The sequence below is a fragment of the Globicephala melas genome, chromosome 2, assembly GCF_963455315.2.
Source record: "Globicephala melas chromosome 2, mGloMel1.2, whole genome shotgun sequence".
Taxonomy (NCBI): Eukaryota; Metazoa; Chordata; class Mammalia; order Artiodactyla; family Delphinidae; genus Globicephala; species Globicephala melas.
Genome location: NC_083315.2, coordinates 164831343 through 164856836, shown reverse-complemented (window position 1 = coordinate 164856836; position 25494 = coordinate 164831343). Strand labels below are relative to the sequence as shown.

The window sequence follows — 25494 nt, the reverse complement described above, 5'->3', positions numbered from 1 at the left end:
CGCACGAGCCTGAGCTCCGGTCCGTTATCACACACGGACAGGCGTTAGGTTGAGCTGTAGGCAATTGCCAGTGTTCAACCATTTGACCTACAAAAATGACGGTGGCATATGATTCAATCTAATACTAACCACGTCCTCCTCCCCCACCCAGGCAGCATGTCAGCCCATCACCCCATCATACTGCGTAGTGTGCCACCTTCCCGTTGTCAGTGCCCCCCCCCCCCAACCTGCTGCCATTTGGAAGCCTGCCCTCTGGGCGCCCCTTCTCCGGCAGGCACCTCCACTCGCCGGAACCCTGGCTCCAGCCCTCCCCCTAGCTGAGTCTCTGTTCTAGCCCCTTTGAACCACATGGGGCCAAGAGACTGTCCACATGCAAGGAACCCAGGTCGCACCTCGGGTCTGGCGCTGGACAGAAACACCTGCAGAGATGTGGACGCTGATTTTTTTAATAGCTTTATTAATGTATAATTTGCATACCATGAAATTCACCTATTTTAAGTATACAATTTAGTGATTCTTTTCATAAATGGACAGAGTTGTGCAACCTTCCCCAACAATCCGATTTTAGAACACTGTGGGGAAGCCGCTTTTAAGCTGACAGGTGAATTGCCTGCCCTCTGGTCCCCAGCACCATATAGAATCAGTGCACGTCAATTGAAGAGGTTCTGGCCCCAGTTCTGATGGAGAAGTTGGATTGATGAGATGGGGAGCCCTGGGAGAGTTAAGGACGAGAATCCCAACGGCTGCAGCAAGCTCAGAAGACCCCTGGCGGGCAGGGCCTGACTGACAGCAGCTTCTGCGGGCTCTGCTGAGAGGGGAGGGGCTGCCTCCCCTGAAGTCAGGGCTGGAGGGATGAGACCTGGGCGCACGCATGCGTAGGTTTTGACAGGAGTGTCGGGGGGCTCCGAGAGCAGAGGAGGTCGGCAGGAGAGGTGCACCATCGAGAAGACGCAAACATGAGTGCCAGAGACATATTTGTGGAATAGTGTTTTCTGTTTTAAATTGTAAAAATAGATGCGTGAAGCATTTGGGGTTTCTTTTAAAATAGAGAACAACGTTGGTTTCTTTCTCGCGGGGCGGCTTTTTTTACGAATCCTGCCACATGGCTCAGGAGCATGTCTGTGCTCTTTTTGGCAGATGTTGACACTGTACTGCTATTTATAACATTTCAGTTTTTGGTTATTTTTTGTTTTTGGTAAATGCACGTCAGTGGAGCCAGGGCAGGGGCAGGACAGATCCCGGCAGAACATCTAGTCCAAACACACACACACACACACACACACACACACACACACGCACACGCACACACACACACACACTCACCCTCTCTCTCTCTCTCTCTCTCCTCTCTCTCTCTCTCTCTCTCCTCTCTCTCTCTCTCTCTCCTCTCTCTCTCTCTCTCTCTCCTCTCTCTCTCCTCTCTCTCTCTCTCTCTCCTCTCTCTCTCCTCTCTCTCTCTCTCCCTCCCCCTCCCCTCTCTCTCTCCTCTCTCTCTCTCTCTCTCTCTCTCTCTCCCTCCCCCCTCCCCTCTCTCTCTCCTCTCTCTCCTCTCTCTCTCTCTCTCTCTTTCTCTCTCTCTCTCTCCCCCTCCCCTCTCTCTCTCCTCTCTCTCTCCTCTCTCTCTCTCTCTCTCTCTCTCTCTCCTCTCTCTCTCCTCTCTCTCTCCTCTCTCTCCTCTCTCTCTCTCTCACTAAACGGTCCCAAGACACCAAGCATTTATCCCCCTTCCTCTGACCTAAAAAGGAAGCTGTCATGACTAACACTATTAGAAGATTTTTCTGTATGTCTGTCCTTCTGCACCCATCAGACAAAAAGATGTTCTCTTTTTTCCTACCCTGGATGGGATTCAAGGACGGTTTAGTGAATGTGAGAAAACACTTCACGTACTTTAAAACTCCATCCTCAGCGTCTGCCCTCCTGGCCCCCAATCTCCCCGATTCTCTTATTTCCTGTTTGTACCTCGAATGACCTCTGGATTTCCTCTCTGATTGTGCGTGATTTTATAATCATCTCCCTGGATACCCGTCTGCGGGGAAGCATCTGTCCAGCGCCTCGTTACTGTAGATGCTGCTTCTTGGAGCCTGGCCTGGGGTCCTGCGGGACCCTGCTCTAACCCTCCCTCGCGTACAGTGGCGTGTAGCAGAAAAGCCTTCCCCGGTGGCTGGGCCGTGTGTGGACCCCCAGGACTGGATGTTGTAGGGTGTCCTTTGTCTCGTTTCCAGTTGGCCGAAACGTATCCTTCTCTCCTACCTCACCCCCATTCCTCAGGCAGTGCCCTGGCTTTAATTTCCAAACAGCTGAGCTCTTCTCTCCTCCTGCCCCGCTGCCCACCGGTTCCAGCCACCACCATCCTCCTGGCTAGCACCAGAGTGGCCTTCTGTCTGCCTGCCTCTCTACCTTTGCCCCGTGCTGTCTGTTGCCGTCTGTTCTCAACACAGCAGCTGGTCCTCGTAGAAAGTTAGATTATGTCACTTTTCTCCCTGTGCTGTGCACTGGCTGTTCCCTCTGCCTGGAATGCTTTTCCCAGATACTCACAGGAACAGATCCTTCCAGTCTTTGCTTGCAATATCACCTGCTCGGTGCAGCCCATCCTGATGACCTCCCTGTTTGCAGCTGCGTCCCTCCCTCGTCCTCAGGACTCCCAGTGCTTTTATCCTGCTCTGCCTTCCCTTTCTTCGGCAGGAATCTTGGGGGTTTTTGTTGTTGTTGCCAATGTCTTCTAAGTGTCTGGAGCAGTGCCTGGCACGTAGTAGGTGCCGAGTAAATAGAGCATAAGCGCTGGAGACCCACTTTGTCGTTTCCCTCTCCTGTCCCCACTTCCCTCTTCCATCAAGCTAGTGATCCTTACAGATGTTAACCACATGCTGTCACAGGTACAGCGGTCAAGTGTCAGTGGTCAGGGTCAAGTGAGAGTCGACCTCTGCCCAACACCATGTGTGTGGCTGCCCTAGGCCGGTAATGATGCACTGCAAACGGCCTGCACCCCCATCTTGCCAGCTGTGCATCCATGAAACATATTTACGTGGCTTATCGAAGAGCGTATTCTACATGAGAACCAAGAGATCCCAGTGTCCGCGGCATCTGTAAAATGAGGGAAGGCCTGGGCCAGAACTTCAGGCTCTGGTTTCTCAGCAGCCGGGCCTGTCACTGTGCCACACACACGAAACAGACTAGATTTGTCTGACAGGAAGCCAGGGTGTTAGCAAATTAATTTCTGCAGTGAATCATAGAGCAGTCATGCTGGAAGAGAGCACTGTTTTTTCTTCCAAGGTTTGTATCTAAGTGCAGTTGTGGTTTTCAGACTTGTGAATTGCTGACCACTCCTAAGCTGTTTAGAAAGGAAAGGGTGGAGCCATGTAGGTGTAGAAACCCAGCCCAGAGAGGGGAGGGAACTCATTCAGAGGCACACAGCATGGTGGTGTAAAAGATGTATTTATTACCATAAGTTACGCAGATGGTTGTATATGTGGACAGTCAGCCACTGGTTCCAAGCCGGAGGACCAGCCACTGTCATTATTCTGCCTGGTGTCTCTTGAGTTCTAAATGCCAGGCAAGATTCCTGGGTCCAAGGAGGGGCTGATCCCGTATTCGCAGCCTACAGGGTCCTGTCTGTGAATACAGCTGGAACCTTTGAGGATAGCCTCCCATTCATTGCTGTTTGGTGATCTGGTCCTCGTCCTCAGTTTTTTCTCTCGTGATGGTTACAGAAGGGGCTTGCAGGGACAGAGAAAGCACCTTGAGGAGTCTGAGATTCTGTGCTCCCAGATTCTGTAAATGTCGTTCCTTCACAGCTCTTGCAGACCTCTGTTCTCCGGCTGCTCTGACCAAAGAAACCAGAAGGCCAGTTTCTGACCCTCCCAAATAGAAGACGGGAACGCGCTTGCATCGCTCCTCCTCACAGAGGAGCTCAGCCCGAGCCCCCCTCCAGCTTTCTCTGTCAGATGCCCACCATGGGTGCAGTGGCCATGGAGACGAATAGGCTGTCTCTGTTCAAGGAGCCCCCAGTCTGCGTTGGGGCAGGAGGGGAGGAAAGTGTCCATGACTAGCCTGTTCCAGGGCGAGAAGCAGTGCGAACATGCTTCCCACAGAGTGCAAGGCGGGCAATCAGTTCTGCCTGGGCAGGTCAGGAAGACTTCCTGGAGGAGGCGGTATGCGGCAGGGCCTCAAAGAACCCTCGACAGCAGCAGAGGGAGGTGTCCAGGTGTGACAAGTTCAGAGGAGTGGAAGTGTGCTGGCAGTCCCATGAGGAGCAGCAAGCTCAGGGCACAGGGAGGAAGCCTCTGTCACAGCTGAAGTTTAGGTTTCAAAGGCCAGAGGGAAACGGAACTCCTGAAACTCCTTGGAATTTAATGTTTAACCCTCTAGGATTTACTTGCTCTTCTATCAAGGGCGTCCTTGAAGTGCTTCTCGGAACCCACGGAAACCTTCCCTCACTGCACGGCTCTGCCTTTTGATGACGAGCTGCAACCCCTGAGGGCCAGTGCCCCCGGGGGCTGGCTCACCTCCAACCCCGGCACCGGAGAGAGGGCTCCAAGTCTGGTTTATTACAAACGGTCTTCCTGCCGCTGAGATTGTTCTTTTAGAAAGCGGGCGGGCTGCCTTCCCTCCCCTGCCACCTTCCTGCGGCTCTGCCCGCCCCAGTGCCCTGCTTGCCAAGTGACATGGTGGGTTGAGGGTCTGCCGTTAGGTGTTAATGAGTGATTCTTGAGTTCTCTTTCCCAACCCTAAGCTATTTTTTCATTTCTCCTGAATTCTGGTCTTGTTTATATATATGTATAAAACTTTCGTGTTTGCAGAAACCTTAGGTCCTTTAAATGAGGAGGGAAGAAGTAAGTAAATAAAGAAAAGCTAATCTCGCCAGGCATCCGATCCTCTCCGTGCTTCCTGTTTTCTCCTGGAGGGAGCACGTTCAGAAAAGCACCCACACGCGATTTCATGTGGCACAGCTTGCGGCCTGCTCCCTTGCTTCTGTGCTGCCTGCTGGATTGAGAAATGAATTCTCCGGTCCCTGTAGAGTGCAGGGGGTTGCCGGGCCCTTGAGCTGAATGCCAGCACTTGGCTCTTCTAGGAACGTGAAAAGCTTGGTTAGCAGCAAGCACAGCGATCGTTAGAGCACGGCCAGATGCCAGCCTTCGGAGCAGGCGCGGGACCTGCCTGGAGACCAGACTTTGTTTGGTCACCTCCTAGTGATGGGCTGTACACAGAGAGGGGGCTCCCCAGCTGCATGACCGTGCATGGCGTCCAGCGGGACTGCTGTCTGTGGCCGTGGCTGCCCGAGGAGGAGGGATGAGCTGTTATTTGTCAAAGGTCTCTGTGTTCACCGATACTATTGGGGCTTTGCATTTTCTGCCTGGTGCGTGGGAGGCACCCTTTCTCGGATCACCTCCTGCCTCTGCCACCGTCTCACCTCCAGCCAGTGCAGACTCTGGGCCGCAAGCTGCATTCTGGGGGTTGCTGCTCCTTTTCTGATCTTCAGTCGTTTGGTGCTAGGGAATGCGTTAGTTCTCAGCTTCTGTGGCCTAGGCAGGCTGGGCTAAGGAGGCATTTTTGACGATGGCGCTGTCTGAGGGGCTTGACGTGGCTGTTGAAGTTGCTCTCTGGGAGTGGCTGCCTTGTGGCATCTGGGCAGAGGTTCTCGTTACCCACACAGGGTGGTGTGAGGGATCCCTGCGGGTGGGGGCAGACTGTGGGGGCGGGGGTGAAGGAGAGACGGTGGGATAACGGGGCCCTGGGTCAGCGTACGCTCTGGAGCCCCCCACATCATTTCAAACGGACGTGTGACTTCGAGCCTGCGAAGTCCACATGTGATAACCGTTTGCTGAATGACTAATAAATGGGGGAGTGCCTGGTGGGGGTCACACGGGTAACCGTGTAAGAAATCTAGGTGAGGGTTTCCTAGGAGTCGCTCTCCAGGCTGTGAGGCGGTATGTAGAGGTGCTTGCCTCCCATCCCATGACCTGCGACAGGTATTACGGAGGGTCCCTAAGTGCCCACCCGCCAGGAATTACCGTATACACTGTTCCTCATGGAACCCAAGGTAACCGTGTTAAAATAATGACAGCTTTTCTCAGTGTAAGCAGAGCCCCCAGGAGGGCCCATAGAACTGTGCCCTTGTGGGTGAGTCTTGAGATGTCATTATGCATTGAGGAGAAACAGGGTCACGTTCAGTGCAGTGCTATTTTCAAATCAATGAGAGCCCCATAATCAGTCGTCCGTATGAAATGACTGGTTTTTAGCTAAGAAACCAGGGAAAGCACAGTGAGTGGTTGACTCCAGCACATAAGTCAGAGGAGAGCAGAATGTAGAATTATTAAGAAAAAAACATACGCGCACACACGCACACACGCACGCATGCACGCACGCACATCTCCATCCCAACAAGATTGGAAACTGAAAATGTCTTTTCTCCCTGGGACATGATGCTAACAGTTACCATCAGTCACTCAATCAGCAGACACTGGCTAAAGACCTGCACTGTGGCATTGGGATCAGAAGCTAAACCAGAGAGAGCCCTGCTCTGGAAGGAAATGTAAATAAGCAATGGCAGTTTCAGGGAGGGGGATGGTAGCGAGTTAGGCGAGAGCAGGTGGTGACCAAATCTCAGTTCTGTGGCTCAGCTTGTCTGAGCCTCCTCTCGTTTGTAACATGGAGCTAATACTGGCCTTTGGGGATTGCTTTGGGGATTAAGTCAAATGATAGCATGTTATATGAAAGTGCTGTAATGGTCTGTAGAGGTGAAGGGCACTTGTGGAGGGCAGGATTAACTCCAGTGGGTCAGTCCTTCCAGGCTGAGAGGGTTAAACCCTCACCCTGGCTGGCGACTCACGGACCGAGGGCCTCTGGGGTTGTGGTCCTCCTGGAAAGGGCTGTTTGCCTTCCTTTGTCTAAATCCCCACCTTGACACCCCAGTGATCGCTTATACACAAGATTGATTTTCTGTATCCAGAGAATGTATGAACATTCAAATGACTGCGTCTTAGAGAATCAAAGAGTAGAGCCAAAAGGACCCCACTGATTGTGTACCAGGCATGGAAGCTGGGTTTTGTTTCATGTGCCAGCTTTCATCGCGTGTCAGGCAGTGGCTACATCAGGCAGTGCTGTGTTCAGAAGGATTCTGAGGCCTCCTTCCAGGCTCGGTAAGAAAGTGTTATGATTGACTAGTTATGTCTGCCACAGACTCAAGATCAGAAAGTCAGGAAATTTTCCAATCCTTATCTGATTCAGTCTCCACATTTTAGAGGCTGGTGTACTTTAATTGCCCCACTATATTTCTATCCCCAGGTCCACCTTTATCACACGTGCGGTATCAGTTTCCCTTCTGTTTTGGAAGCTGATTGCTACAAACATCTGTAGCTTTATGTATAATTTAGGTCAGCCTATATGCGTTCCATTTATGCTAAGAAAGGCTGGAGTGAGTTTCTCTGTGTCAGGACTCCAGGAAGCAGGTAGTAAAGTAAGTAAGTAAGATTTTTCTTAGACTCGACCGTTAGCTCAGGCTGTCATGGATTCCCCCTGGGGTTGTGGGTAGGTGTAAAGGGTGTCTGATGTGTTCGGCCCTCCCCCCTCCATTGGTTGCTTGTGACTCACTAGGTACAGAAATCCCCGTTGCTTCCTACCCCGCCTCCCATTTCTCATGAAAACCCACTTTAATAAGCTGAAGCACAAAACGTTTATAATTTGACAAGCACTATATTCTCTTGTGTCTAGGCCTTTGCATATGCTATTCCCTGTGCCTGAAGAGGCCCCAGATCTCTCCTCATCCTGGGGTCTCAGCTCAGAAGTCATTTCCTTTAGGAAGCCTTGACTGATCCTTACTGCAAACTAGTCCTTCCTCTGGGTTCCTCTAGAAGTTGCTGGTTTTCTTGGTCTGAGCTCAGAGGACTGTGTTGATTATGGGTATATTCTCAGAAAGTACCCAGCACCTAGTAGGTGCTTGGGAGGGAGCTGTCTGTAGGGTTGTTTCTTCTTTGCCTGTGTAACTGTGTCACTGAGCCATCCTTGCCAGCAAGGACCCAGTAGAGAGTCTTATGATGTGTTTTCGAACTATTCAGAACCCACAATCTGGTAGATTTTAAAAATAGTAGAAATCCTGAGAGAAATTGGGCATCAGCTTTCCATGAGCAATGAGGGAACTTCTGCTTCTCTCTCTCTCTCTCTCTCTCTCTCTCTCCTTTTTTAAGTTTCCTAGGAATTTGTGTAGGGATAAAAAGCACAGGATACATTTGTTATAGCAGATGTTTTTATTCACTTAGCTTGGTGAGAATGAGCACAGCGCTGCTTCACGTGAATGAAGGCAGAGGTGAATTTCCTAGTGCCCTGTTCACCACCAAAACGCTTACTTTAAATAATTATTCCCTGAACATTTTTCTAAAATGAATTCTCTACTTTTAAAATCCTTTTTCCCCTTCTGTTACAAAACCTAGCAAACTGGAATTCCGTACTTTTCCAGCAGTGCTCTGGACCAGATTTCGTTTTTTCTTGCTCTCTGATGGGTGTAAATGAATGAATGAAGGGATGAAGGAATGACTCACGCTTGTCATTGTGTCTAGCCACAGGATGCTGAGGGAGCAGAGCCCTTCATTCTTTCACTGAACAGCCTCAGACTGTAGCTTTAAGCCCTTGTGCATGTGTGCAGGGTTTCTCGTCTCTTCCTTGCTATCCCATAACCGGCTTATGCCCTCGCTGCTCACAGTGGGCCTTCCTTGTGCTCCTTTCCACTTTTAATTTGCTGTTTTCATCTGCTGTAGGCTGGGAGAGTGGGTCATCAGAGTTGCTCAAGTTATCCAAAGTATGATATAATTAGGTCCTGTGGGGCCTTTGCTGGGAAGAGCACGTAAAGATTCTTCGTGAACTCTGACCTCTGTTTGAGCTGATCCAAGGCCTTTAAAATGCTTTCTTCTTGTGTGTCAGCTCTGCTGGCTACAGCACCAGGTACATGGCCTATGAAAGGTGAATCACTGCAGACGAGGAGCCTGGTGACAGCTGGGAGGGGTCTGTACTTGTTATATCCACCAAAGGGCTTACGAGGGTCCCTTGCCAGTCATCTGGGGACGGACCGTGAAGGGACAGAGGTGAGGACAGCCACCTGGGCTGGCATGAGCACTGTGGCCAGGGGAGGATTTTGGTGAGACTGATTGGAGTTTTTAATACGCTGGTGGGTATGTCCTTTTCTTTTTGTCAGAACTAAAACCATGACTGATCACCACCTCAGCCTTAATAGAGAAGTGAGTCATGGTGGTGTTACACGTATTTATGTCTATGGATTAGAGCCTCTTGGGCAAATAAAAGGCCTCAGGTGGGAAAAAAAAATCCATTAAAGTCTTTGAGAATTTTTCCGTTTCAAACATTGATCAAGTTCTATGCTTATTAGCACAGAGAAGGTTTGATCATCATGGGTTGATCTGCAACACCAGACCCGATTGACTCTTAAGAGTGTGGAATCTGAATGCTCTGCAGGGACCCTTCAGCCACCCAGCCCGTCCCACCCACCTTCAGACTAGGCGGTGGGAAGGGCGATGCCAAGCCCCCAGTTCTGAGACTCGACCATAATAATGTCGTCTCAGGAAAAGCTGTTTTTAGCTATTTCTCAGGTGAGAGATATTAGGATGAACTCACATGTTACTCCATACACGCCTGACACCCAAGGACCCGAAGTGACCCACAGCACTGGTTCTGGGACGTGAGTTTGGTTTTCTGCATCCCGGGTGTCATGGATGAGCCTTGGACCATTTTAGCACAATGTGAGCGGGTGTTGGTAAGCCTTTCAGGAAAACAGTGCTTTTCCTGGCATGTCCCTTCTCCCCCAGAGAGAACAGGATATTATGAAAAGGGCAGAAAACCGTAGAGCTTCTCACCTGAAGGGCACCCTGCACGTCGCCCAGGCCAGCTGCCTCCCTTTCACAGATGTGGAAACTGAGACTGGGAAACAGAGTACGGCTTGTTCCCGTCACAGGCCTCCTGGTGACCAGCTCAGGTCTGGAGCTCCTGTATCCTGACTCTGTTTATTTAAGTGACTGAAACTGATAAACAGATGAAGACGCATTTGGCCTCAAGCATAATGGAAAAGACACAGTGTAAAATGATGAAATACGATTTTTTGGCCTGATTGGCAAAGCTGAGAAGGAGTAGTAAAGCCGTGTTGGTCTGGGCACGGGGAAGTGGGACTTACGGTATATTGGTTGTGAGAGAGAAAAATGGCAGAGCCTTTCTGCAGGGCAGTTTGGAAGTAGGAAAAGCTTGAAAGATGAGTTTATCCTGAAGGCAGGAGTCAGCATATCCATAAAGAATTAGCTGTAAGATGTTCTTTGTAGCATCGTTTAGATTAAAATATTGAAAAATCGGATCTCTGGAAAGGGAGTGGTTGAATTTGTTTGTGGCCTTTGTACAAAGTAAGTATGAGACGATCAAAAATGATGTGTGTGTCGTGTCTGGGACTTGCTTTGGGGGATGCTCCAGCCAGACATTGAGAAACAAAGGCGGTGGTGGTGAGGAGGAGATGGAATAAACGTGCAAAATGCTGGTAACGTGAAGCGGGTGCTGAGCATGGAGGTTTGCTTTACTCTTCTCCTTCATCTGTTTGAGATCTTGCAGGATGGAAAGGCAAGTTTGTGTCCATTCTTATTTCAGACTCGATTGAGTATTTTCCTGTGGGGACTGTTCTCATCCATTGTACTTTGCTTACCACACACACTAAAAAGCGATGCTCACGTTCATTAATTATCGTGGAAAGATTTTATGATATATGTGAACGGAAAAGGGCCACAAATAGTTATGAACAGCATTCTCATTTGGTTTAAGAAAAAAACAAACCCATATGGAGAAAACAGATGGAGTGTGTACACCTTAAGTGCATATCGCTGGGTAGAGAGGGTTTTTTTAGCTTATTTGATTTTTTTTTTCCCCCTGCAGCAGATATGTATATATCACTAGTGAAAGTTTACAAACAGTTGAGCGTAATTAACTATGTTGCTCTTTTGATTTAGGGAAGAGTATGGAGGAGATTAAGAAGGTGCTGCTGTTGGTGCTGGGCTGTGCTGTTCAGGTAGGGATTGGGCAGGGGGCAGAGACGAGGGCTCTTAGGTTTGGGTTTGTGGGGATAAAACACCCCCTTCGGTGAGGTAGGAGTGCAGCTGCTTTCAGCCCAATAGGATGGAAGGTCGCAGGGTTCCTGCGAGAGACGTGACACCGACTTAGGCGGCAACCATTTCTAGCACCTTGGGCAAGAGGCCAGGTGGGGATCCCTGGGGCCGGGTGCCATTAGCAAATTGTCCCCAGTGTAGGAACATCTAGAGCAAGGATCAGCACACAACCTGTGGGCCAAATTTGACCTGCCACCTATTTTTGTAAATAAAGTTTTAGGGGGACATAGCCATGCTCCTTCCTTTACATATTACCTGTGGCTGCTTTCACACTACACCAGCAGAGCTGAGACCCGTGGCCTGTCCAGTCGAAGATATTTTTTGTTTTACCATCTGGCCCTTTACAGATGAAGTTTACCAAGTGCTGCCCTAAACCAGCTGTTCTTGATCTTTACTTGTTTAAGAATCCCCTGGAAAGCTTGTCTGTGTCCCACCCCCACCCCGGTGTTTTTAAAGACAACCCCCCCCCCACAGGTGATTGTGATATAGGTAGTCTGAGCCGCTTCTAGAGAAACCTCAGGTGTGAGGGGCTGGCTGGTAGGAGGGCAGAGCACTCTTGATTATAGGAGAAAAAGCCAGGGTTGGGGTAGGTGTCTCCTTTTGAAACGATTTCTGTGGCTCTGGCGGCCCCAGGTTGCCCTTGTAAAACACTTTCATTAACACTTGTAACCCTCCACAGTGTGAGAGGAAAGAGGAATTTATCGAAAGAATCAAACAGCTGGACATTGAGACACAGGCCGGGATCGTGGCCCATATACAGGAGGTAGGTGGGGAGCTTTGTGGGGCTTAGCCGTGGACCATCGCTCCCATGGCATCCAGCAGGCAGGCCTTCTCCACCAGTGAAAAGTCTAAAGAGCACATCACCCATTAATGATTCTGCTAATTTTAGGTTTCAGACACTACAGGCAAATTGATTCGATTTGGAAAGGTGGCTGTTAGCAAGCTAAAATAAAGTGGCGGCTAAAATGAAAAAAACTTTTTCAGAGACTTCAATCAAGTCTTCTTTTGCCTCTTCTTCTTGCCTAATATGGACTCAGACTATTTTTAAGAGCTGTCAAGTGGTTTAGGCTCAGAATTTGATTTACAGTCCCTGAAAATGTATTCTGGCAAATGTCACCCTGCTTCAAATGGTTGATCCTTGGAGAGAGAGATTCACCGCTTCCGTCAGTGACGTGGCAGAGAAACAGCTGCCGCCCCTTGGGAAGTTAAAAACCAGCGAGTCCCAGAAGGGCTGGCTGTATCCGGAGACTCGGCCCCCTGGGTGGGGTCAGGAGGGCTCTGCACTAAGGGCAGCCCCTCCGCCCGTTGACTTTGGCAGAGGTGGTATCAACCGAAGGGGTAGTTGCCCTGGAAACCAAGCACCCGCCTGGAAGTTAGTTCCCTGACCTCCACCCCACCCTCCTCCAAAAGAAGCCTTGTACGTTTTAATCATCTTAGGAGCTATGGTTCAGCCTTCCATCTAATGGGACAGATGAGATAAATGCATGAAAAAGACATGAGCAGGAGCACGTAGGAGCAGGTGTGTAACTGGCAGAGGCAGCTGAACACAGAGCTCCCCACGCCGGCTCTGGGGACGGCCTGCTGGGCTCCCGCAGCCGGCTAGGGCACTGTGGGTTGCAGACCCTGAGTCAGGATTTGAAGGAGGAGGTGGATGCAGCGTATGGCAGGTAGAGGGTCCAGCAAAGCCCGTCAGGCTTGTAGGAGATATTCTCAACCATTCGTGTCAGTGACCTGTTAGCCTAAGTACCATTCTGCCTTTTAACTTTCCTCGTGTGTCCGTGTGTTTTGAAGATGTATCTGAGGACTAGGTCCTCGAGACTAGCTAGGTCTGTGCTACTCACTGTCTCCCCTTCCCTGTTCAGCCAGCAGGATATTTTTTTTTAAAAAAACATGCACCCAAAAAAGAAGCCCGGCGAGATTATCAAGTTCGGTGACTGGCTGTGGGAACAGGACTTCAGAATTAGTTGGGTGCTGCTTTTTTTTTTTTTTTTGCTGTACGCGGACCTCTCGCTGTTGTGGCCTCTCCCGTTGCGGAGCACAGGCTCAGCGGCCATGGCTCACGGGCCCAGCCACTCCGCGGCATGTGGGATCTTCCCGGACCGGGGCAGGAACCCGTGTCCCCTGCGTCGGCAGGCGGACTCTCAACCACTGCGCCACCAGGGAAGCCCAGTTGGGTGCTTCTTAAACATCCAGGTGCCCGGGCCCCACGGGAGATCCATTGAGTCAGAATTGGGAGCAGGACCATAAGCCTTTAATGACAAGCTCCTTGAGTTACTGGAGTGCAGCTGTGCTTGCACCCCTGGACCCCCTTTCCATAGACCTTTCCCAAACACTGGTATGGAGCAGGCCTGGAACCCGGTCTCTCAACCCCAGTTCTGGGCCTTTAGGGTGCCCCGTACAGTGGGGTGAGATTTCTCCTCATTCTTGGAGATTTACTGAATCCCAGCTTTTCTTCGTGAGGGAGGAGAGGTAAGAAAGCAGGTGTCTTTTGAGAAACTGAAGGGCCCTGTCTTTGTTTCTTTGTTTTTAAACTATTCTCTCTCTCCATATACTGCTCTGAAAAACTGAAGAACTTTTTTTGGTGTGCCTCTCTGAGGGGATATCCCTGATTTCTTTTTGTTTTCCCCTGTTGAGGCTTGAGTGTGCTAATACTCACCTTCCCAAACTGGAAGGATGGGGACTCAAAATTTGATCTTCTGCCTCCTCCGGCTGGTCTGGGGGTGTCGGGTTGAGAAGGTCAGGTCGGCAGAGTTGTTGCAGAGGCTGCCCGGTGTAGACGTAGCCATGGGCCTCCGCTCACATCTGATGAAAAGGGAAGATCCAGGAGGTCTTCTGTGGCCTGTGGGGATGAGATACAGGCTTACCTGAAAATTGTTTTAGACGATGAAATATTTCCCCAAAAGTAATGTAAGATCGTTATGCACCCAACATTCCAACATAGGATTTTTAACATTTGCCATATTTGCATTAGATTCTATCTTTTTTTTAACACATAGTCCCTCTTTGCACCCGTGGCATCCCTAGGACTTACCTTCTTTGTGTTGTAAATTGGTGCTTCCGTAAGCATATCTGAGGGCAGTATATTTTTAGGGAAATACTGTATTATAAGGAGAGCCCGCTGGTATTAAACAAATCCGCGTCCTCTTGGAGCCGATGTTGAGACTGACTTAACACCCGGCCTGACCTGTGCTGGTGGAACTTCGCTGAGGGGCGTCTGCACCCGCTTGAGGAGCCCCCCCGCTCTCCACGGAAGATCTGTCAATGAGGGTGAATGACGTCAGGGGACCGGGTCAGCTGTGACCACACCCCCTGGCTGCGGGGTCGGGGAGCTCCCGGAACCCCCGGCCGTGCCCTGCCCACCTCTGCAGCGCCTGACCTGTGCCCGCAGGTGACCCACAACCAGGAGAATGTGTTCGACCTGCAATGGTTGGAGCTCCCGGACGTGGCCCCGGAGGAGCTGGAGGCCCTGTCGAGGAACATGGTCTTCCACCTCAGGCGGCTCATCGACGAGAGGGACGAGTGCACGGAGGTGCGTCTGCGGGTGGGTGGTGGACTGGCAGGTCTGGGAGGGACGCCTGGGCCCTGGCCACGCGGCCACCCTCCTCGTCCTGACTCTTCGTCTCAAGCCTGCTGCCCCCTGGTCCTGTCTCTCTGGTTCCTGTTGGCGGTGGGAGCCGGGCACTTTCCCTGCAGCCAGCGGTCGCCTCCGAGAGCCCCGCGGGAAGGCATTTAGTCGTTCATCGAACGTGGAGCTCAGAGACCCTCCTCGTTCACGTGCTCCTTTTGACATCCCGTTACTCCTGCTGCCTCCTGGTTTCTCAGTCTCGGCCGACGCCTCTCACTTCCTTCTGGTCCGCTGACCGCTGTGCCCCAAGTTCGGGTGCAAGCGCTCCTTCCCTTCCCCCGCCCGCCCCGCTGCAGCTGATCGTGGACCTCACCCAGGAGCGGGACTACCTCCAGGCCCAGCACCCGCCCAGCCCCCTCAAGTCCTCCAGCGCCGAGTCCACCCCGAGCCCCACCAGCAGCCTCTCCAGCGAGGACAAGCAGCACCTGGCCGTGGAGCTGGCGGACACCAAGGCCAGGCTGCGCCGCGTCAGGCAGGAGCTGTGAGTCCTCCGGTCAGCTGGGCTGTTGGTTCTGCTCTTGCACTGTGTGTCACAAACACCCGTTTCTAGCATGTGTGGTGCAGCAGACAGGAGAGCTCTGACTTGGGCCCTATAGAGTTAGCTGGGCTCCGCCCTGAGCGCCATCGGCGACCCTTCCCGGGCCTGTGCCGGGAGGGGTTCTACCAGGTCTCTAGGGCTCAGGCCGTCTGGGCTTAGATGACCACCCACTGGTATGGTTTTTGGCTGGAGGGAGGATGTGGCTGGCCCCCGTCTGGTGAGCCGTCCCCATTGCCCGCAGCTGGTGAATATGCCACTTTGCCCATCACCTCGGCAGCTGCCCGCCTCCACCTCGTCACCAGTGGGCCCTGCTGCCTGCCTGGCAGTGAAGCGGTGTCACTGCAGCTGGGGTCTCCTTACCCCTGTTCCCCCAGAGGGAAGCCCGCGGCCCAGTGGACGCAGTTTGAGGGTGGGCATTGAAAAGTTAAAAATGGAAAAGACTTTGAGTCAGGAACGTTTCTGCAAGCCCCACGTGCCGTTCCCCTCCTCATCCCCAGAAGCGCAGTTCCCTTTCCTTTTCCTGCTGGGGGCTTGCAGGGTGGCGGGCAGGCCCCTTCACCACACTCGCTCCGAATTGCCCCCAGGGAGGAGAAGACAGAGCAGCTTGTGGACACCAGGCATGAGGTAGATCAGCTGGTGCTGGAGCTGCAGAAAGTCAAGCAGGAGGTGAGCGGGGAGGCCTGTCTGTGTGTCCGCGTGTGTCGAGGGGACGGGGCGGGGCTGGGGCTCCCCGGTAGCTGTGGCCCAGGGGTTCGGGCATGCAGCAGGGGGAGCTTCCAGCAAAGGCTTCTGTTTCCTTCCCGCTCAAAGTAACACTGCCCGAGAGTCGGTTGTCCTGAGAACGGCTGAGGGGGTGACTGTTTCTTAGTGACAACGAGTGGGGACCCCACGCGGTGGCCTGCACGTGGAGCCCCTCGGCCACCGAGATGTCCTGGAAACGCTGCGCTTCAGAGACTTGGCCCCCTCTTCCCTCCCCAGAGGGGTGCCCTAAGCTAGGCTCCCCTGTCTCTGCCTGTCTCCCAGAATATCCAGCTGGCGGCTGACGCCCGGTCTGCTCGTGCCTATCGCGACGAGCTCGATGCCCTGAGGGAGAAGGCGAACCGTGTGGAGAGGCTAGAGATGGAGCTGGTGCGCTGCCGGGAGAAGCTGCACGACGTGGACTTCTACAAGGCCCGCATGGAGGTACGCGCCCAGCCTCCGGGGGGATGCAGGGGAGGGTGTCGGGGCTGAAGGGGGCACAGAGGCCAGGATCCAGGTGGGGTCACTGATGCTTTGCCCACCAATCCTGACTGCCTCGCATCAGCTGCAGGTTCCTGGACTCTCCTTTCTGAGAAATGAGGTGTTTTGCCCCCGTTGCCAGTCTTGGGGTTTGGAGATGGGTTTAACGAGCGGGGTGAGATCAGGATGTCAGGACATACTGAGTGGCCTGTTTGACGGTAAGAAATAACCCCCAAGTCTCTTCTCGCCACCTAGGTGGCTTTTGAAGGGGTTGAACACAGGTCGCGGGGACCCTGGTGTTGCCCTCTCCCTGCTCAAGGCCTCCTGCCGAGCTGCTGGCAGGCGTGCGTGGGGACGGCTGTTTGGCCCTGACATGCTCCCCCCCAGCTCCTGCCCCGATGTAGACGGGCCCTGGGGCCCCTGGGCTGGGCGGAGGTGGGATGGGGAAGGCTGTGCTCCAGGGCCCGTGAGTTCCTCAGACCTACTTAAGGAGTGTTTGTTCCCTGAGGAATGTTAGTGGCACATTGGAGTCAGTGCATCGTCCTTGCAAACCACCTGCAGACGTGCCATCCGCCCTGCTTAGCCAGAGGCTTCATGTGGACCTCGAGCCCTGAGGGCAGGGCCTGGGTCCTACCCGACTACCCGGGGAAGAAGCATGAGTTTTTGTCTCTTCTGGAATAAGACAGTGTTAGATGTGACGGGCAGTAGGGCAGAGAGAGGAGCACGGCCGTGCTCTCGAGCTCGTTCACGGCTGTGGACAGCCGCCATGCAGGGGCGCTCCTCTGCATACAGGGGGGGTGACAGGCAGCGCAGGTGCCCTCCCCCGGAGCCTGTCCAGTCTCACCGCTGAGAAACAGCTGCCTGTCACAGAAGGAAGAATGCATTAGTGCCACGTGAGAGGAAAGGGAAAGGACGGGGATTCAGGGCGAGGGCGAGGTTAATTTTGGTTAGAATAATACAGAACACAAATTTCCATGTTTTGTTTTTAAACTTCTGGTGGCTTTCATGTGGGTCCTAGTCTAGTTTACATAAGGATTAAAACAGCAAGGAGAGGAGAGCGGCGTGGGCACCCCTAGGTACAGGGGGACTATGTGGGGTGGATGCACGGAGTGGTCCTTGACTTGCTTTTGCAAAGCATGGTCGCACCTCACTGCTGTCAGGGCACAGGGGTTGCTGTCCAGAGGGCCGCGTGGGAGGAGGACAAAGGCAGAAAGGTTGCCTGGGAGATTCCTGTTGTCCCATGTTGTGTTATTGTCTGAAATTCCCAACACTGAGAACAGGTGCATTGGTGCCGTGTGTGTCCTGGGTAAAGATAAGGTGGGCCTGTCTCTGCTCCTCTCTGGGAGTTACAGCTTCCTGGTCTGTGCTGGCTCTGAAAGAAACAGTAGTCTGAGATGCAGAGACATAGCAGGGCACGGTCCTAGCTGCCACACCAACTTGGTGGGTGTTGGGCAAGTGTTGTCCCCATCTGTGAAAGGAGGAGTGGTCTGGGCGTCTCTGAGACCCTTGTGCCCTGGCGTCTCATGACACAGGAGCACGTTTCCAATGAGCTTACGCTAGCGAGCTGCTCTCCACAGAGATGGGGGCCCCTGGAACCAATCCATGCAGTGATTGCTGGGTTGTTGGCAAGGCAGTCAGGAGCTGGGTTAATGGTCAGTCCTGGGGTGCGGTGCACACACACATCCCATTCTTATGATATCCCCCCGCAGTGCCCAGGTTCAGGAGGGGAGATGGGCTACGGTTTGGTCTGCCCTGCCCATCCGGCTGGGCCTGGGGAATGGGGCCCCAGCTCGACTTCCGCCCTGGCCAAGCCCCTCTGACCCCAGGCAGGGTCGCTCACCTGTGCTCTGGGGTTCCAGCAGCTCTCCCCACAGAGTGCAGTTCGTGAAGTCAGAAACTACATCTCTGTCATCTTCAGCAGGGGGAGGTGCTCAAGATACATTTGTTGACTTGAGTCCCATGCTTAGGTTCCTCAGGATGCTCTCACCTTTAATTTTTTTTTCCACCTTCAATTAAAAAGAAAATCAAACCCTTCCCACTCTCCCCCGACCCTCTCGAGCTACCCCGGTCCCTCTCCGAGCCTGTCTGAAAGGAGAGAACACCAGCTGTGTCCTTCATTGCCTCACCTTCTAACCCAGTCCTCCAGGTCTGCCTCTCCCTCTGCTCACCTGAAACCATGCTTGAGAATCAGGGTCCACGACTCCTGTGCCGGTCCAGTGGGCACTTCCCAGCCTCCCTCACCCACCCTCTCTGTGGGCTTGGACACCACCACCCTCCGCCCCTCACTCACCTGGCTTTCCTGAGTCCCGAACTTCATCTTCTTGGGCCCATGCGGGTGGTGGTCACCTTGCTCTGCGTCTACCATCTGGCCTTCCTCCATGACGTCTTCTCTGCCTCCTGCCCCTTCTTTAGCTGGCACGTACGGACTAACAGGTCCCAAATCTTCATCTCTGGGCTGGGCTTCTCCCGCACTCCAGACCTCAGTCTATCTCAAGGTCAGCGTGTCCACATCCAGTGTCCCTCCCTCCCTCCAACCCGCCCATACTGTCTCTAGGCTGGACTCACCGTCCACCGAGGCAGGTACTCAAGCCAGAGCCAGCTCGGCCTTGATTCTCCTTTCTTCTCCCCCCTCTCCCGCAGCCCCAGGTGCTGTCCCTCTTCCAGAGCCCATTTCCCCACCTCCCAGCCTGTCCCTGGCCGAGGCGGACGTTCGGAGAGTGAGTCCCAGTGCCCGGCCGGCCTTCTCCATTGTTGCTTGTTCCCATTATTCCAGTGCCTGCGCAGGAATAACATTATTTTTATTCCAGAATGCCCTCCACACGCATCTGAGTTGGCCGTTCTGCCCCCGCCTCTTCTCGTTCACACCTGCCTGGGCTGCTGCCAGAGTGGCCTTTCTAAGAACTCCTCAGGCACCTCCCCGTTGCTCTTGGGATAAAGTCCACACTCCACCCCTTCTTCTGACACCCACTCTGGCCCCCGTGGAACTCTCGGCTCCGGCCAAACCGAGTCCCCTTCAGGTCCGCTGGTGCCCCCTGAGGCCCCTCGGCCCAGCGCCTCTCCCTGACACAGGGAGGGCCGGTGAGGGGTGGGCAGGCCACACTCTGCGGGCTGCATCCCCAGCCCCGCCCCCCATTCCTTTAGGCCCCTTCTTACCCCCAGGCAGACTCATCGCGTGGTGTCGTCATGATGCATCCCCTGTTTCCCACCCACACTGGCAGCTCCTTGAAGACAGGATCTGTGCCTTCCTGACCTTGAGTCTGAGTCCCTTGGTGCCCACATTGTCCAGCTCAGAGATGGCCAAACTACCATCAGTCCCGGGGCGGTGTCTGACCCACCATCAGCTCTTTTTTTTTTTTTAATATTTATTTATTAAACAACCCATACATTGTTAGTATAGACATCATGCAAGGTTAAAACATACTCAAACATCAAGATCCACATTCAGGGCTTCCCTGGTGGCGCAGTGGTTGAGAGTCCGCCTGCCGATGCAGGGGACGCAGGCTCGTGCCCCAGTCCGGGAGGGTCCCACGTGGCGCGGAGCGGCTGGGCCCGTGAGCCATGGCCACTGGCCCTGAGTGTCTGGAACCTGTGCTCCGCAGCGGGAGAGGCCACGGCAGTGAGAGGCCCGCGTAAGTTCTAGAGGCTGGAAGTCTGGGGTCTAGGTGCCAGGGTGGTTGGGCTCTGGTGAGAGCTCTCTTCTTGGCTTGCAGATGGTTGCTTTCTTGTTGTGTCCTCACATAGCAGAGAAAGAGAAAGAGGAAGAGGAGTAAGAGAGAAAAAGAGAGAGAGAGAGAGAGAGAGCCATCAGCTCTTATAAGTAAAGTGTTACTGGAACACAGCTACGCCTGGCCATTCACACAGCCCGTGGCTGCTGTTGAACTGTGCCTGCAGAGCTGAGTAGTCGTGACAGACTTAGGACCCGAGAAGCCAGAAATATTTACTCTCTGGCCCTTTACAGACCCATGATCTCGCCCACGGTAGGTGCAGTGAGGTTTTAAATGAGCAGCAATAACTGTGTGTTTATGCAGCTTCTTCCACACACCAGGAACTAACTGTGCTAAGCTCAAACCGTATCATCACATTGAAGCCTCCTGGCGGCCTGGTGAGGTTGAGTAGCCAGCGTCTAGGTCCTCTCCTTTTTTCAGATAACAAAACTGAGAAGAAATTAATAACTTGCCCAGCATCGCAGTCGGTGAAGAGGTGGACCAAGGTGGCGTTGAAATGCCTCTCTCCACCTCTGGGACCCCAGCCTTGCCAAGGAAGGAGGAAATAAAAGGGGTGGGGTCACGCAGACAGAAGGGGTGCAGGAGAGGGGAGCTGGGGGAGCAGGTGACGGCGGCCACTGCCTCAGACGCCATGGGGGCTAGAGGGACGCCCGGCCTCAGGCAGTTCATGTCAGCACCTGGGCATCACATTGTAAGCCGAGAATGTTGAAATGCAGGGAACCAAGATCACCTTGAGCAGGGAGACCTCTGTTCCCACTTGGGACTCTGTGTTTCCTAATGACTTTTAAGGAGTTTTGATAAAATTCAGTAGAAGGAGAAGTTAGAGCAGGGCAGACCTGATGCTTGGTTTATGGTTCAGTCCACCACGCTCCTCGAATCAGAAGTTTAAAAGCAGGCTGGTGCTCTATGAAGCTTAAGGGGCTGCAGCAGAACCAGACGGAGGTTAGCGAGGGGCTTGGGTGCTGTGGTCCCAAGTGCAGTGGGCAGGAACCCGTTGTTTCTTTGGTTCTATCCCACCTCCTGGAGTTTGGTGCTTTTGTTAGCCTGTCGCTTGGTGACGCTCAGTGAGTGCTGCCCTGAACAGTGTCTCACGGGGTGGGGGCGTGACAGGATGGTGATAACAGCAGCCGACCTGCTTACTGGGCTCGGGCCCTGTGCAGGACTACTTCACGTGCGTTATCGCCTCTGATCCGCCCTCAGCCCTGTTTTCGTGCCCAGCAGAGGACGAGGGATCGGTGGTTGAGAGACATGCGTTTGCTTCAGGCGCCACGGCTGGTAGCGCACGTGGCTGATGGGGGACCGGAGCCATCGGCCCACTTTCCCAGTCACTGCTCCTGGTCATCACGTAGACGAGCAGGGGCAGCTCTCCAGCCACTTGGGGACCAGCTGTCAGGCCTGGCCTGTGATTTCCTGAACGTGGCCCCTCAGCTGTTTGCCGGGCTGGGTCAGGCCTTTACGTAGCCACCTGACTCAGTTGGGGTCAGGTCCTCAGCGGCGGGCTGGCCTCGGGCAGCTGCCCAGAGGCGAGGAGGCGGGCGTCTCCCCGGGGGCCGAGCCCTGGGCTTACTGCGTGAGCTTGCGCTCACTTTCTTGCAGATCTGGCTTCTCGCTTCTGAGGCAGTGAGGTGTGCAGGGCTGGTTATTTCTGTTGCCTAATATATGGTGGAAGTTGATACCACCAGAAAATTGAGATGTTTATGAATAGTACTGATGGTTAGAAGTCATCCTACCCAGTGCTGTATTCTGCTCCTGGTCACCCTTGTCTGTCCCTGCCTGTTGGAAATCTCTGAGGCCTTCAAGGCCCACCTCGCATGCCACCTGTGATTCCCCCTCACGGCATGATTCAGCTGACAGGTGTTCATTGAACACTTCCGTGAGGCCCGCAAGAGAAGTGGAATATCCTGCCCCGAGGGGTTCACAGTCTGGGGGAGAAGGACAGGCCAGCTCACCATTGCCTCACAGCATACCCAGGGTGCTCTGGGAGCCCAAGTACCTGACTCAGCAGGTGGGACAGAGAGAATCTGCCACCACTTCTCAGAGGGGCCAACTCAGGCTGGGCTTTGGAGGTTGAATAGGAGTTGGTCATGAGGATGAAGGGGTGACCTGTGCTGTGAGAGCTCAGGGCTGGGAGTGCTGGTGTGTAGACCTGTTGGAATGCCAGGTGAGAACAGTGGGGATGGGACGGTTGCCAGAGAGGGGGGACCAGGTCTTCTTCCTGCTTGAAACCCCTCTGTTTGCTGTGGCTCACACTGTTATTGATAGTCTGGGCCTCTTATCCACACGTGCCCCTTGAGGATGGGCTGCAGGCAGCTTGAGGGCGGTGGAGAGAACACAGGTCTGGAACTCTCTGGCCCAGCTTCGAGTCCCAGCTTCACCCCTTGCTGGCTTTGTGACTTTGGGCTTATTCCTTAATTTACCCAAATCAGTCTCTTCCTCCGTAGGAAGGCACTGTTCCTACCTCCCCCAAGGGCCATTGTGGAGAGTGAGTGGGGCAGGGACAGGGAGTGCCTAGTGCAGGGCCAGCCACATAGCGGACGTCATCTCCAGCAGAGAGAGGGCGCCCAGGGAATTTAGAATTTCAATGATTATACCTTTTACGGCTGCCGGGCTTTGATCAGAACTATGTCCGCTGACCGGAAGGCTTGCAGTTTTCCCTCTACCAAGTATCTTGGATTCTGGCCTTTGCAGGGCGAATGAACGGGTGGTGGATAAGCAGAGCTCCCCGCCCAGCTCCCAGCTGTTAGAACCCAAAAGCGGGGCAAGCCTTAGAACACTGCCCACCGGGAGAAACGGACACGTTCCCCTGTGTGCATGTTCACCAGCTGAAGGCATTCAGGGGAATCTCAGTCCCCCAGAGATGCTGAGTGGTGCTGGAAGGACTCTGGGGAGAGGAGAAACCGAGAAGCCCCTTAACCGGTGCGGGGTGGGGGGTGGGGAGCAGAGATGAGGTGAAAGATCGGAATCCCTTGTGTGTGCTGGGCTGCATGCACAGGACCAAGAGCTCCTCGGACCCCTTGCCTGTGAGGGACCCTGCAAGGGAACAGCCATCATATTCTACACCCAGCACGTGCCGGGCACACAGGAGGCCTAGGGACTTATTTATGGGGTTCACAGTCTTAAAGACCCTGTTTCCAGGACATCGCTGAGAACTGTTGTTTTTCCAAGAGTATGTATGTAAAATGTTCAGATACGAGCTGTGCATTGAATGAAAGCTTGTCTGAGTAGCTGTTTTTCCCCAAGACCCTGATCAGTGGAATGAGTGTTGAACTGAGAGGACTAGACTCAGTCCTTGAGCCTGGGACAGACTCTTAGCCCCACCCCTTCCTTGTTGAGGAAATGGAGGCTCAGCGCGGTCCCGGATCTGTCGGTGGAGTCCACTCGTCCGACCAGACCAGGTCACAGATGTCACGTGCCTTTGCACTGTGGCCGGCATAGGAAAAGTTACCTTCCCGGATTTAAATATTTTCTTTCAGTCGAGAAAGTCCATTTGGCCTGACCCGATGAAAAAGGTGGAGGTGCTCAAAAGTGGAGACAGAACTCTCGCAGCTGCAGCCCTATCCCTGGATTGTTTGTTCTGGTCTCGGAGCTCTGTCGTCCTGAACCAGGTGTCTTTATCTGATGGTGCTCATGTCTTTTTTTTTGCTGCCCAGGAGCTGAGAGAAGATAATATCATTTTAATTGAAACCAAGGCCATGCTGGAGGAACAGCTGACTGCCGCTCGAGCCCGGGGCGATAAAGTGCATGAGCTGGAGAAAGAGAACCTGCAGCTGAAATCAAAGCTTCACGACCTGGAATTGGTATTGCAGGCTGTTGTCGCTCAGATCTGTCTAAACAGATTGGGGAGGTTTCGGGTTTGTGCTGCGACCCTCTCTGGCTTTTCCGTCACTGGGTTTGGTGCCACTGCCGACACAGTGACTCGCTGACTGCAGAGAGTAGCTCGCCCAGCTCAGCGGGTTCGGGTGGGCACCACTGAACGCCTACAGACGGGTAGGACGGTACCTCTGGGTTGCTTTTCTGTACAGATGAGCTAACGTGTGTGTCTTCTGCAAGCAGGGTCTCTGCTGGCTTTTACGGTGTGGGCTGAGCTGTGATTTGTGAGTTTCTTTACAGGCTTCTCAAGGCTTGTTAGGTTCCCTAGAGCCTCGAAGCCACCTGTCACCATGGTACTTGCTCTAAAGCTCTGGGCCATAAGTCACTTAGTTCAGACAGCGTTCAGTTAGAGACCTTGGCTCTCTTATCACCTCCGTTGCCAGTCAAGGTATCTTTCAGTGGCTGTAACTCTCACAGCTGGGCCCCGTGTTGGACTCGTTTCTGTGCAGGGAAGTGAGCAGGTGCCTGGGGTCCCTTCATCCTCGAGGAATGAGGGTGAATGCACGGGGGCCGGGGCATGTCCAGAGGGGCCCCCCCAGCCACGTTCTCACTCCGTCCTTCTTCCTGCGCTAGGACCGGGACATGGATAAGAAGCGAATAGAGGAGCTGCTGGAAGAGAACATGGCCCTCGAGATTGCGCAGAAGCAGAGCATGAATGAATCCGCCCACCTCGGCTGGGAGCTGGAGCAGCTGTCCAAGAACGCAGACCTGTCCGACGGTAGGTAGCGCCCGGTGCCGGGGAGCCAGCCTGGCTGAGGCCGCTTCCTCATCCACGGAGCGGAGCCCTCAGCTCTGTATCTTCCATGTCAGGCCATCCATTCACCCCAAGTAAGTAGGATTTCCTTCAAGTGCCATTTGGAACTGTTTCATTACCCTTCTCCCCAAGGAGAACATGAGGGGTCTGGCAGCCTTGATGTCAGGACATGAAACACAAATCAAGTGTTGCCAGGTTTCCCAGTTCCCATATGGACGGTCCCAGGAGCTTCCAGATTACAGCACGCTGACACCGGAGGGCATCGTGGGCCTGTCTGTGGACGGTTGAAAGCTCTGGATGGCAGGAGACGTCCCCAGTGGTCACTAATCCCCACTAGAAATGTACCTTGGGCATTATTTCCTCCATTCATTTGCATAATTGGGCAAGACGGATGCAGTCTGTTCTCTGTCTCTCTGGGTGGGAGCTGCTAAGAGGCTGCTTCTCACAGGACCCAGGCCTCTTCTTTTCCCTCCTATGCTTGCACCGCTGCCCCTGCGCAGACAGATGGGGTGTCGGCCAGGGGAAAGTGGGTGGGGCAGCAGTCAGCACCGCAGCAGGAAGCTTCGGCGCCCAGCAAACAATAAGCCAGTTCCTGTGTTCAGAAATAGCACACGTGCCCCCGATAG

At 53.5% G+C, this 25494-nt stretch overlaps 1 protein-coding gene across 1 annotated transcript in view; it reads left to right on the top strand.

The window, feature by feature from the left end:
- Positions 1-25494, top strand: part of CCDC88C (coiled-coil domain containing 88C) — a 128110-nt gene that overhangs the window by 54668 nt on the left and 47948 nt on the right. Inside the window, exons 5-12 of the mRNA XM_030883563.2 lie at positions 10983-11041; positions 11818-11901; positions 14527-14667; positions 15060-15244; positions 15886-15967; positions 16325-16483; positions 23895-24041; positions 24688-24832. Of these exons, the coding sequence (XP_030739423.2) occupies positions 10983-11041; positions 11818-11901; positions 14527-14667; positions 15060-15244; positions 15886-15967; positions 16325-16483; positions 23895-24041; positions 24688-24832 (1002 nt within the window). The remainder of the gene's footprint in view (positions 1-10982; positions 11042-11817; positions 11902-14526; positions 14668-15059; positions 15245-15885; positions 15968-16324; positions 16484-23894; positions 24042-24687; positions 24833-25494) is intronic.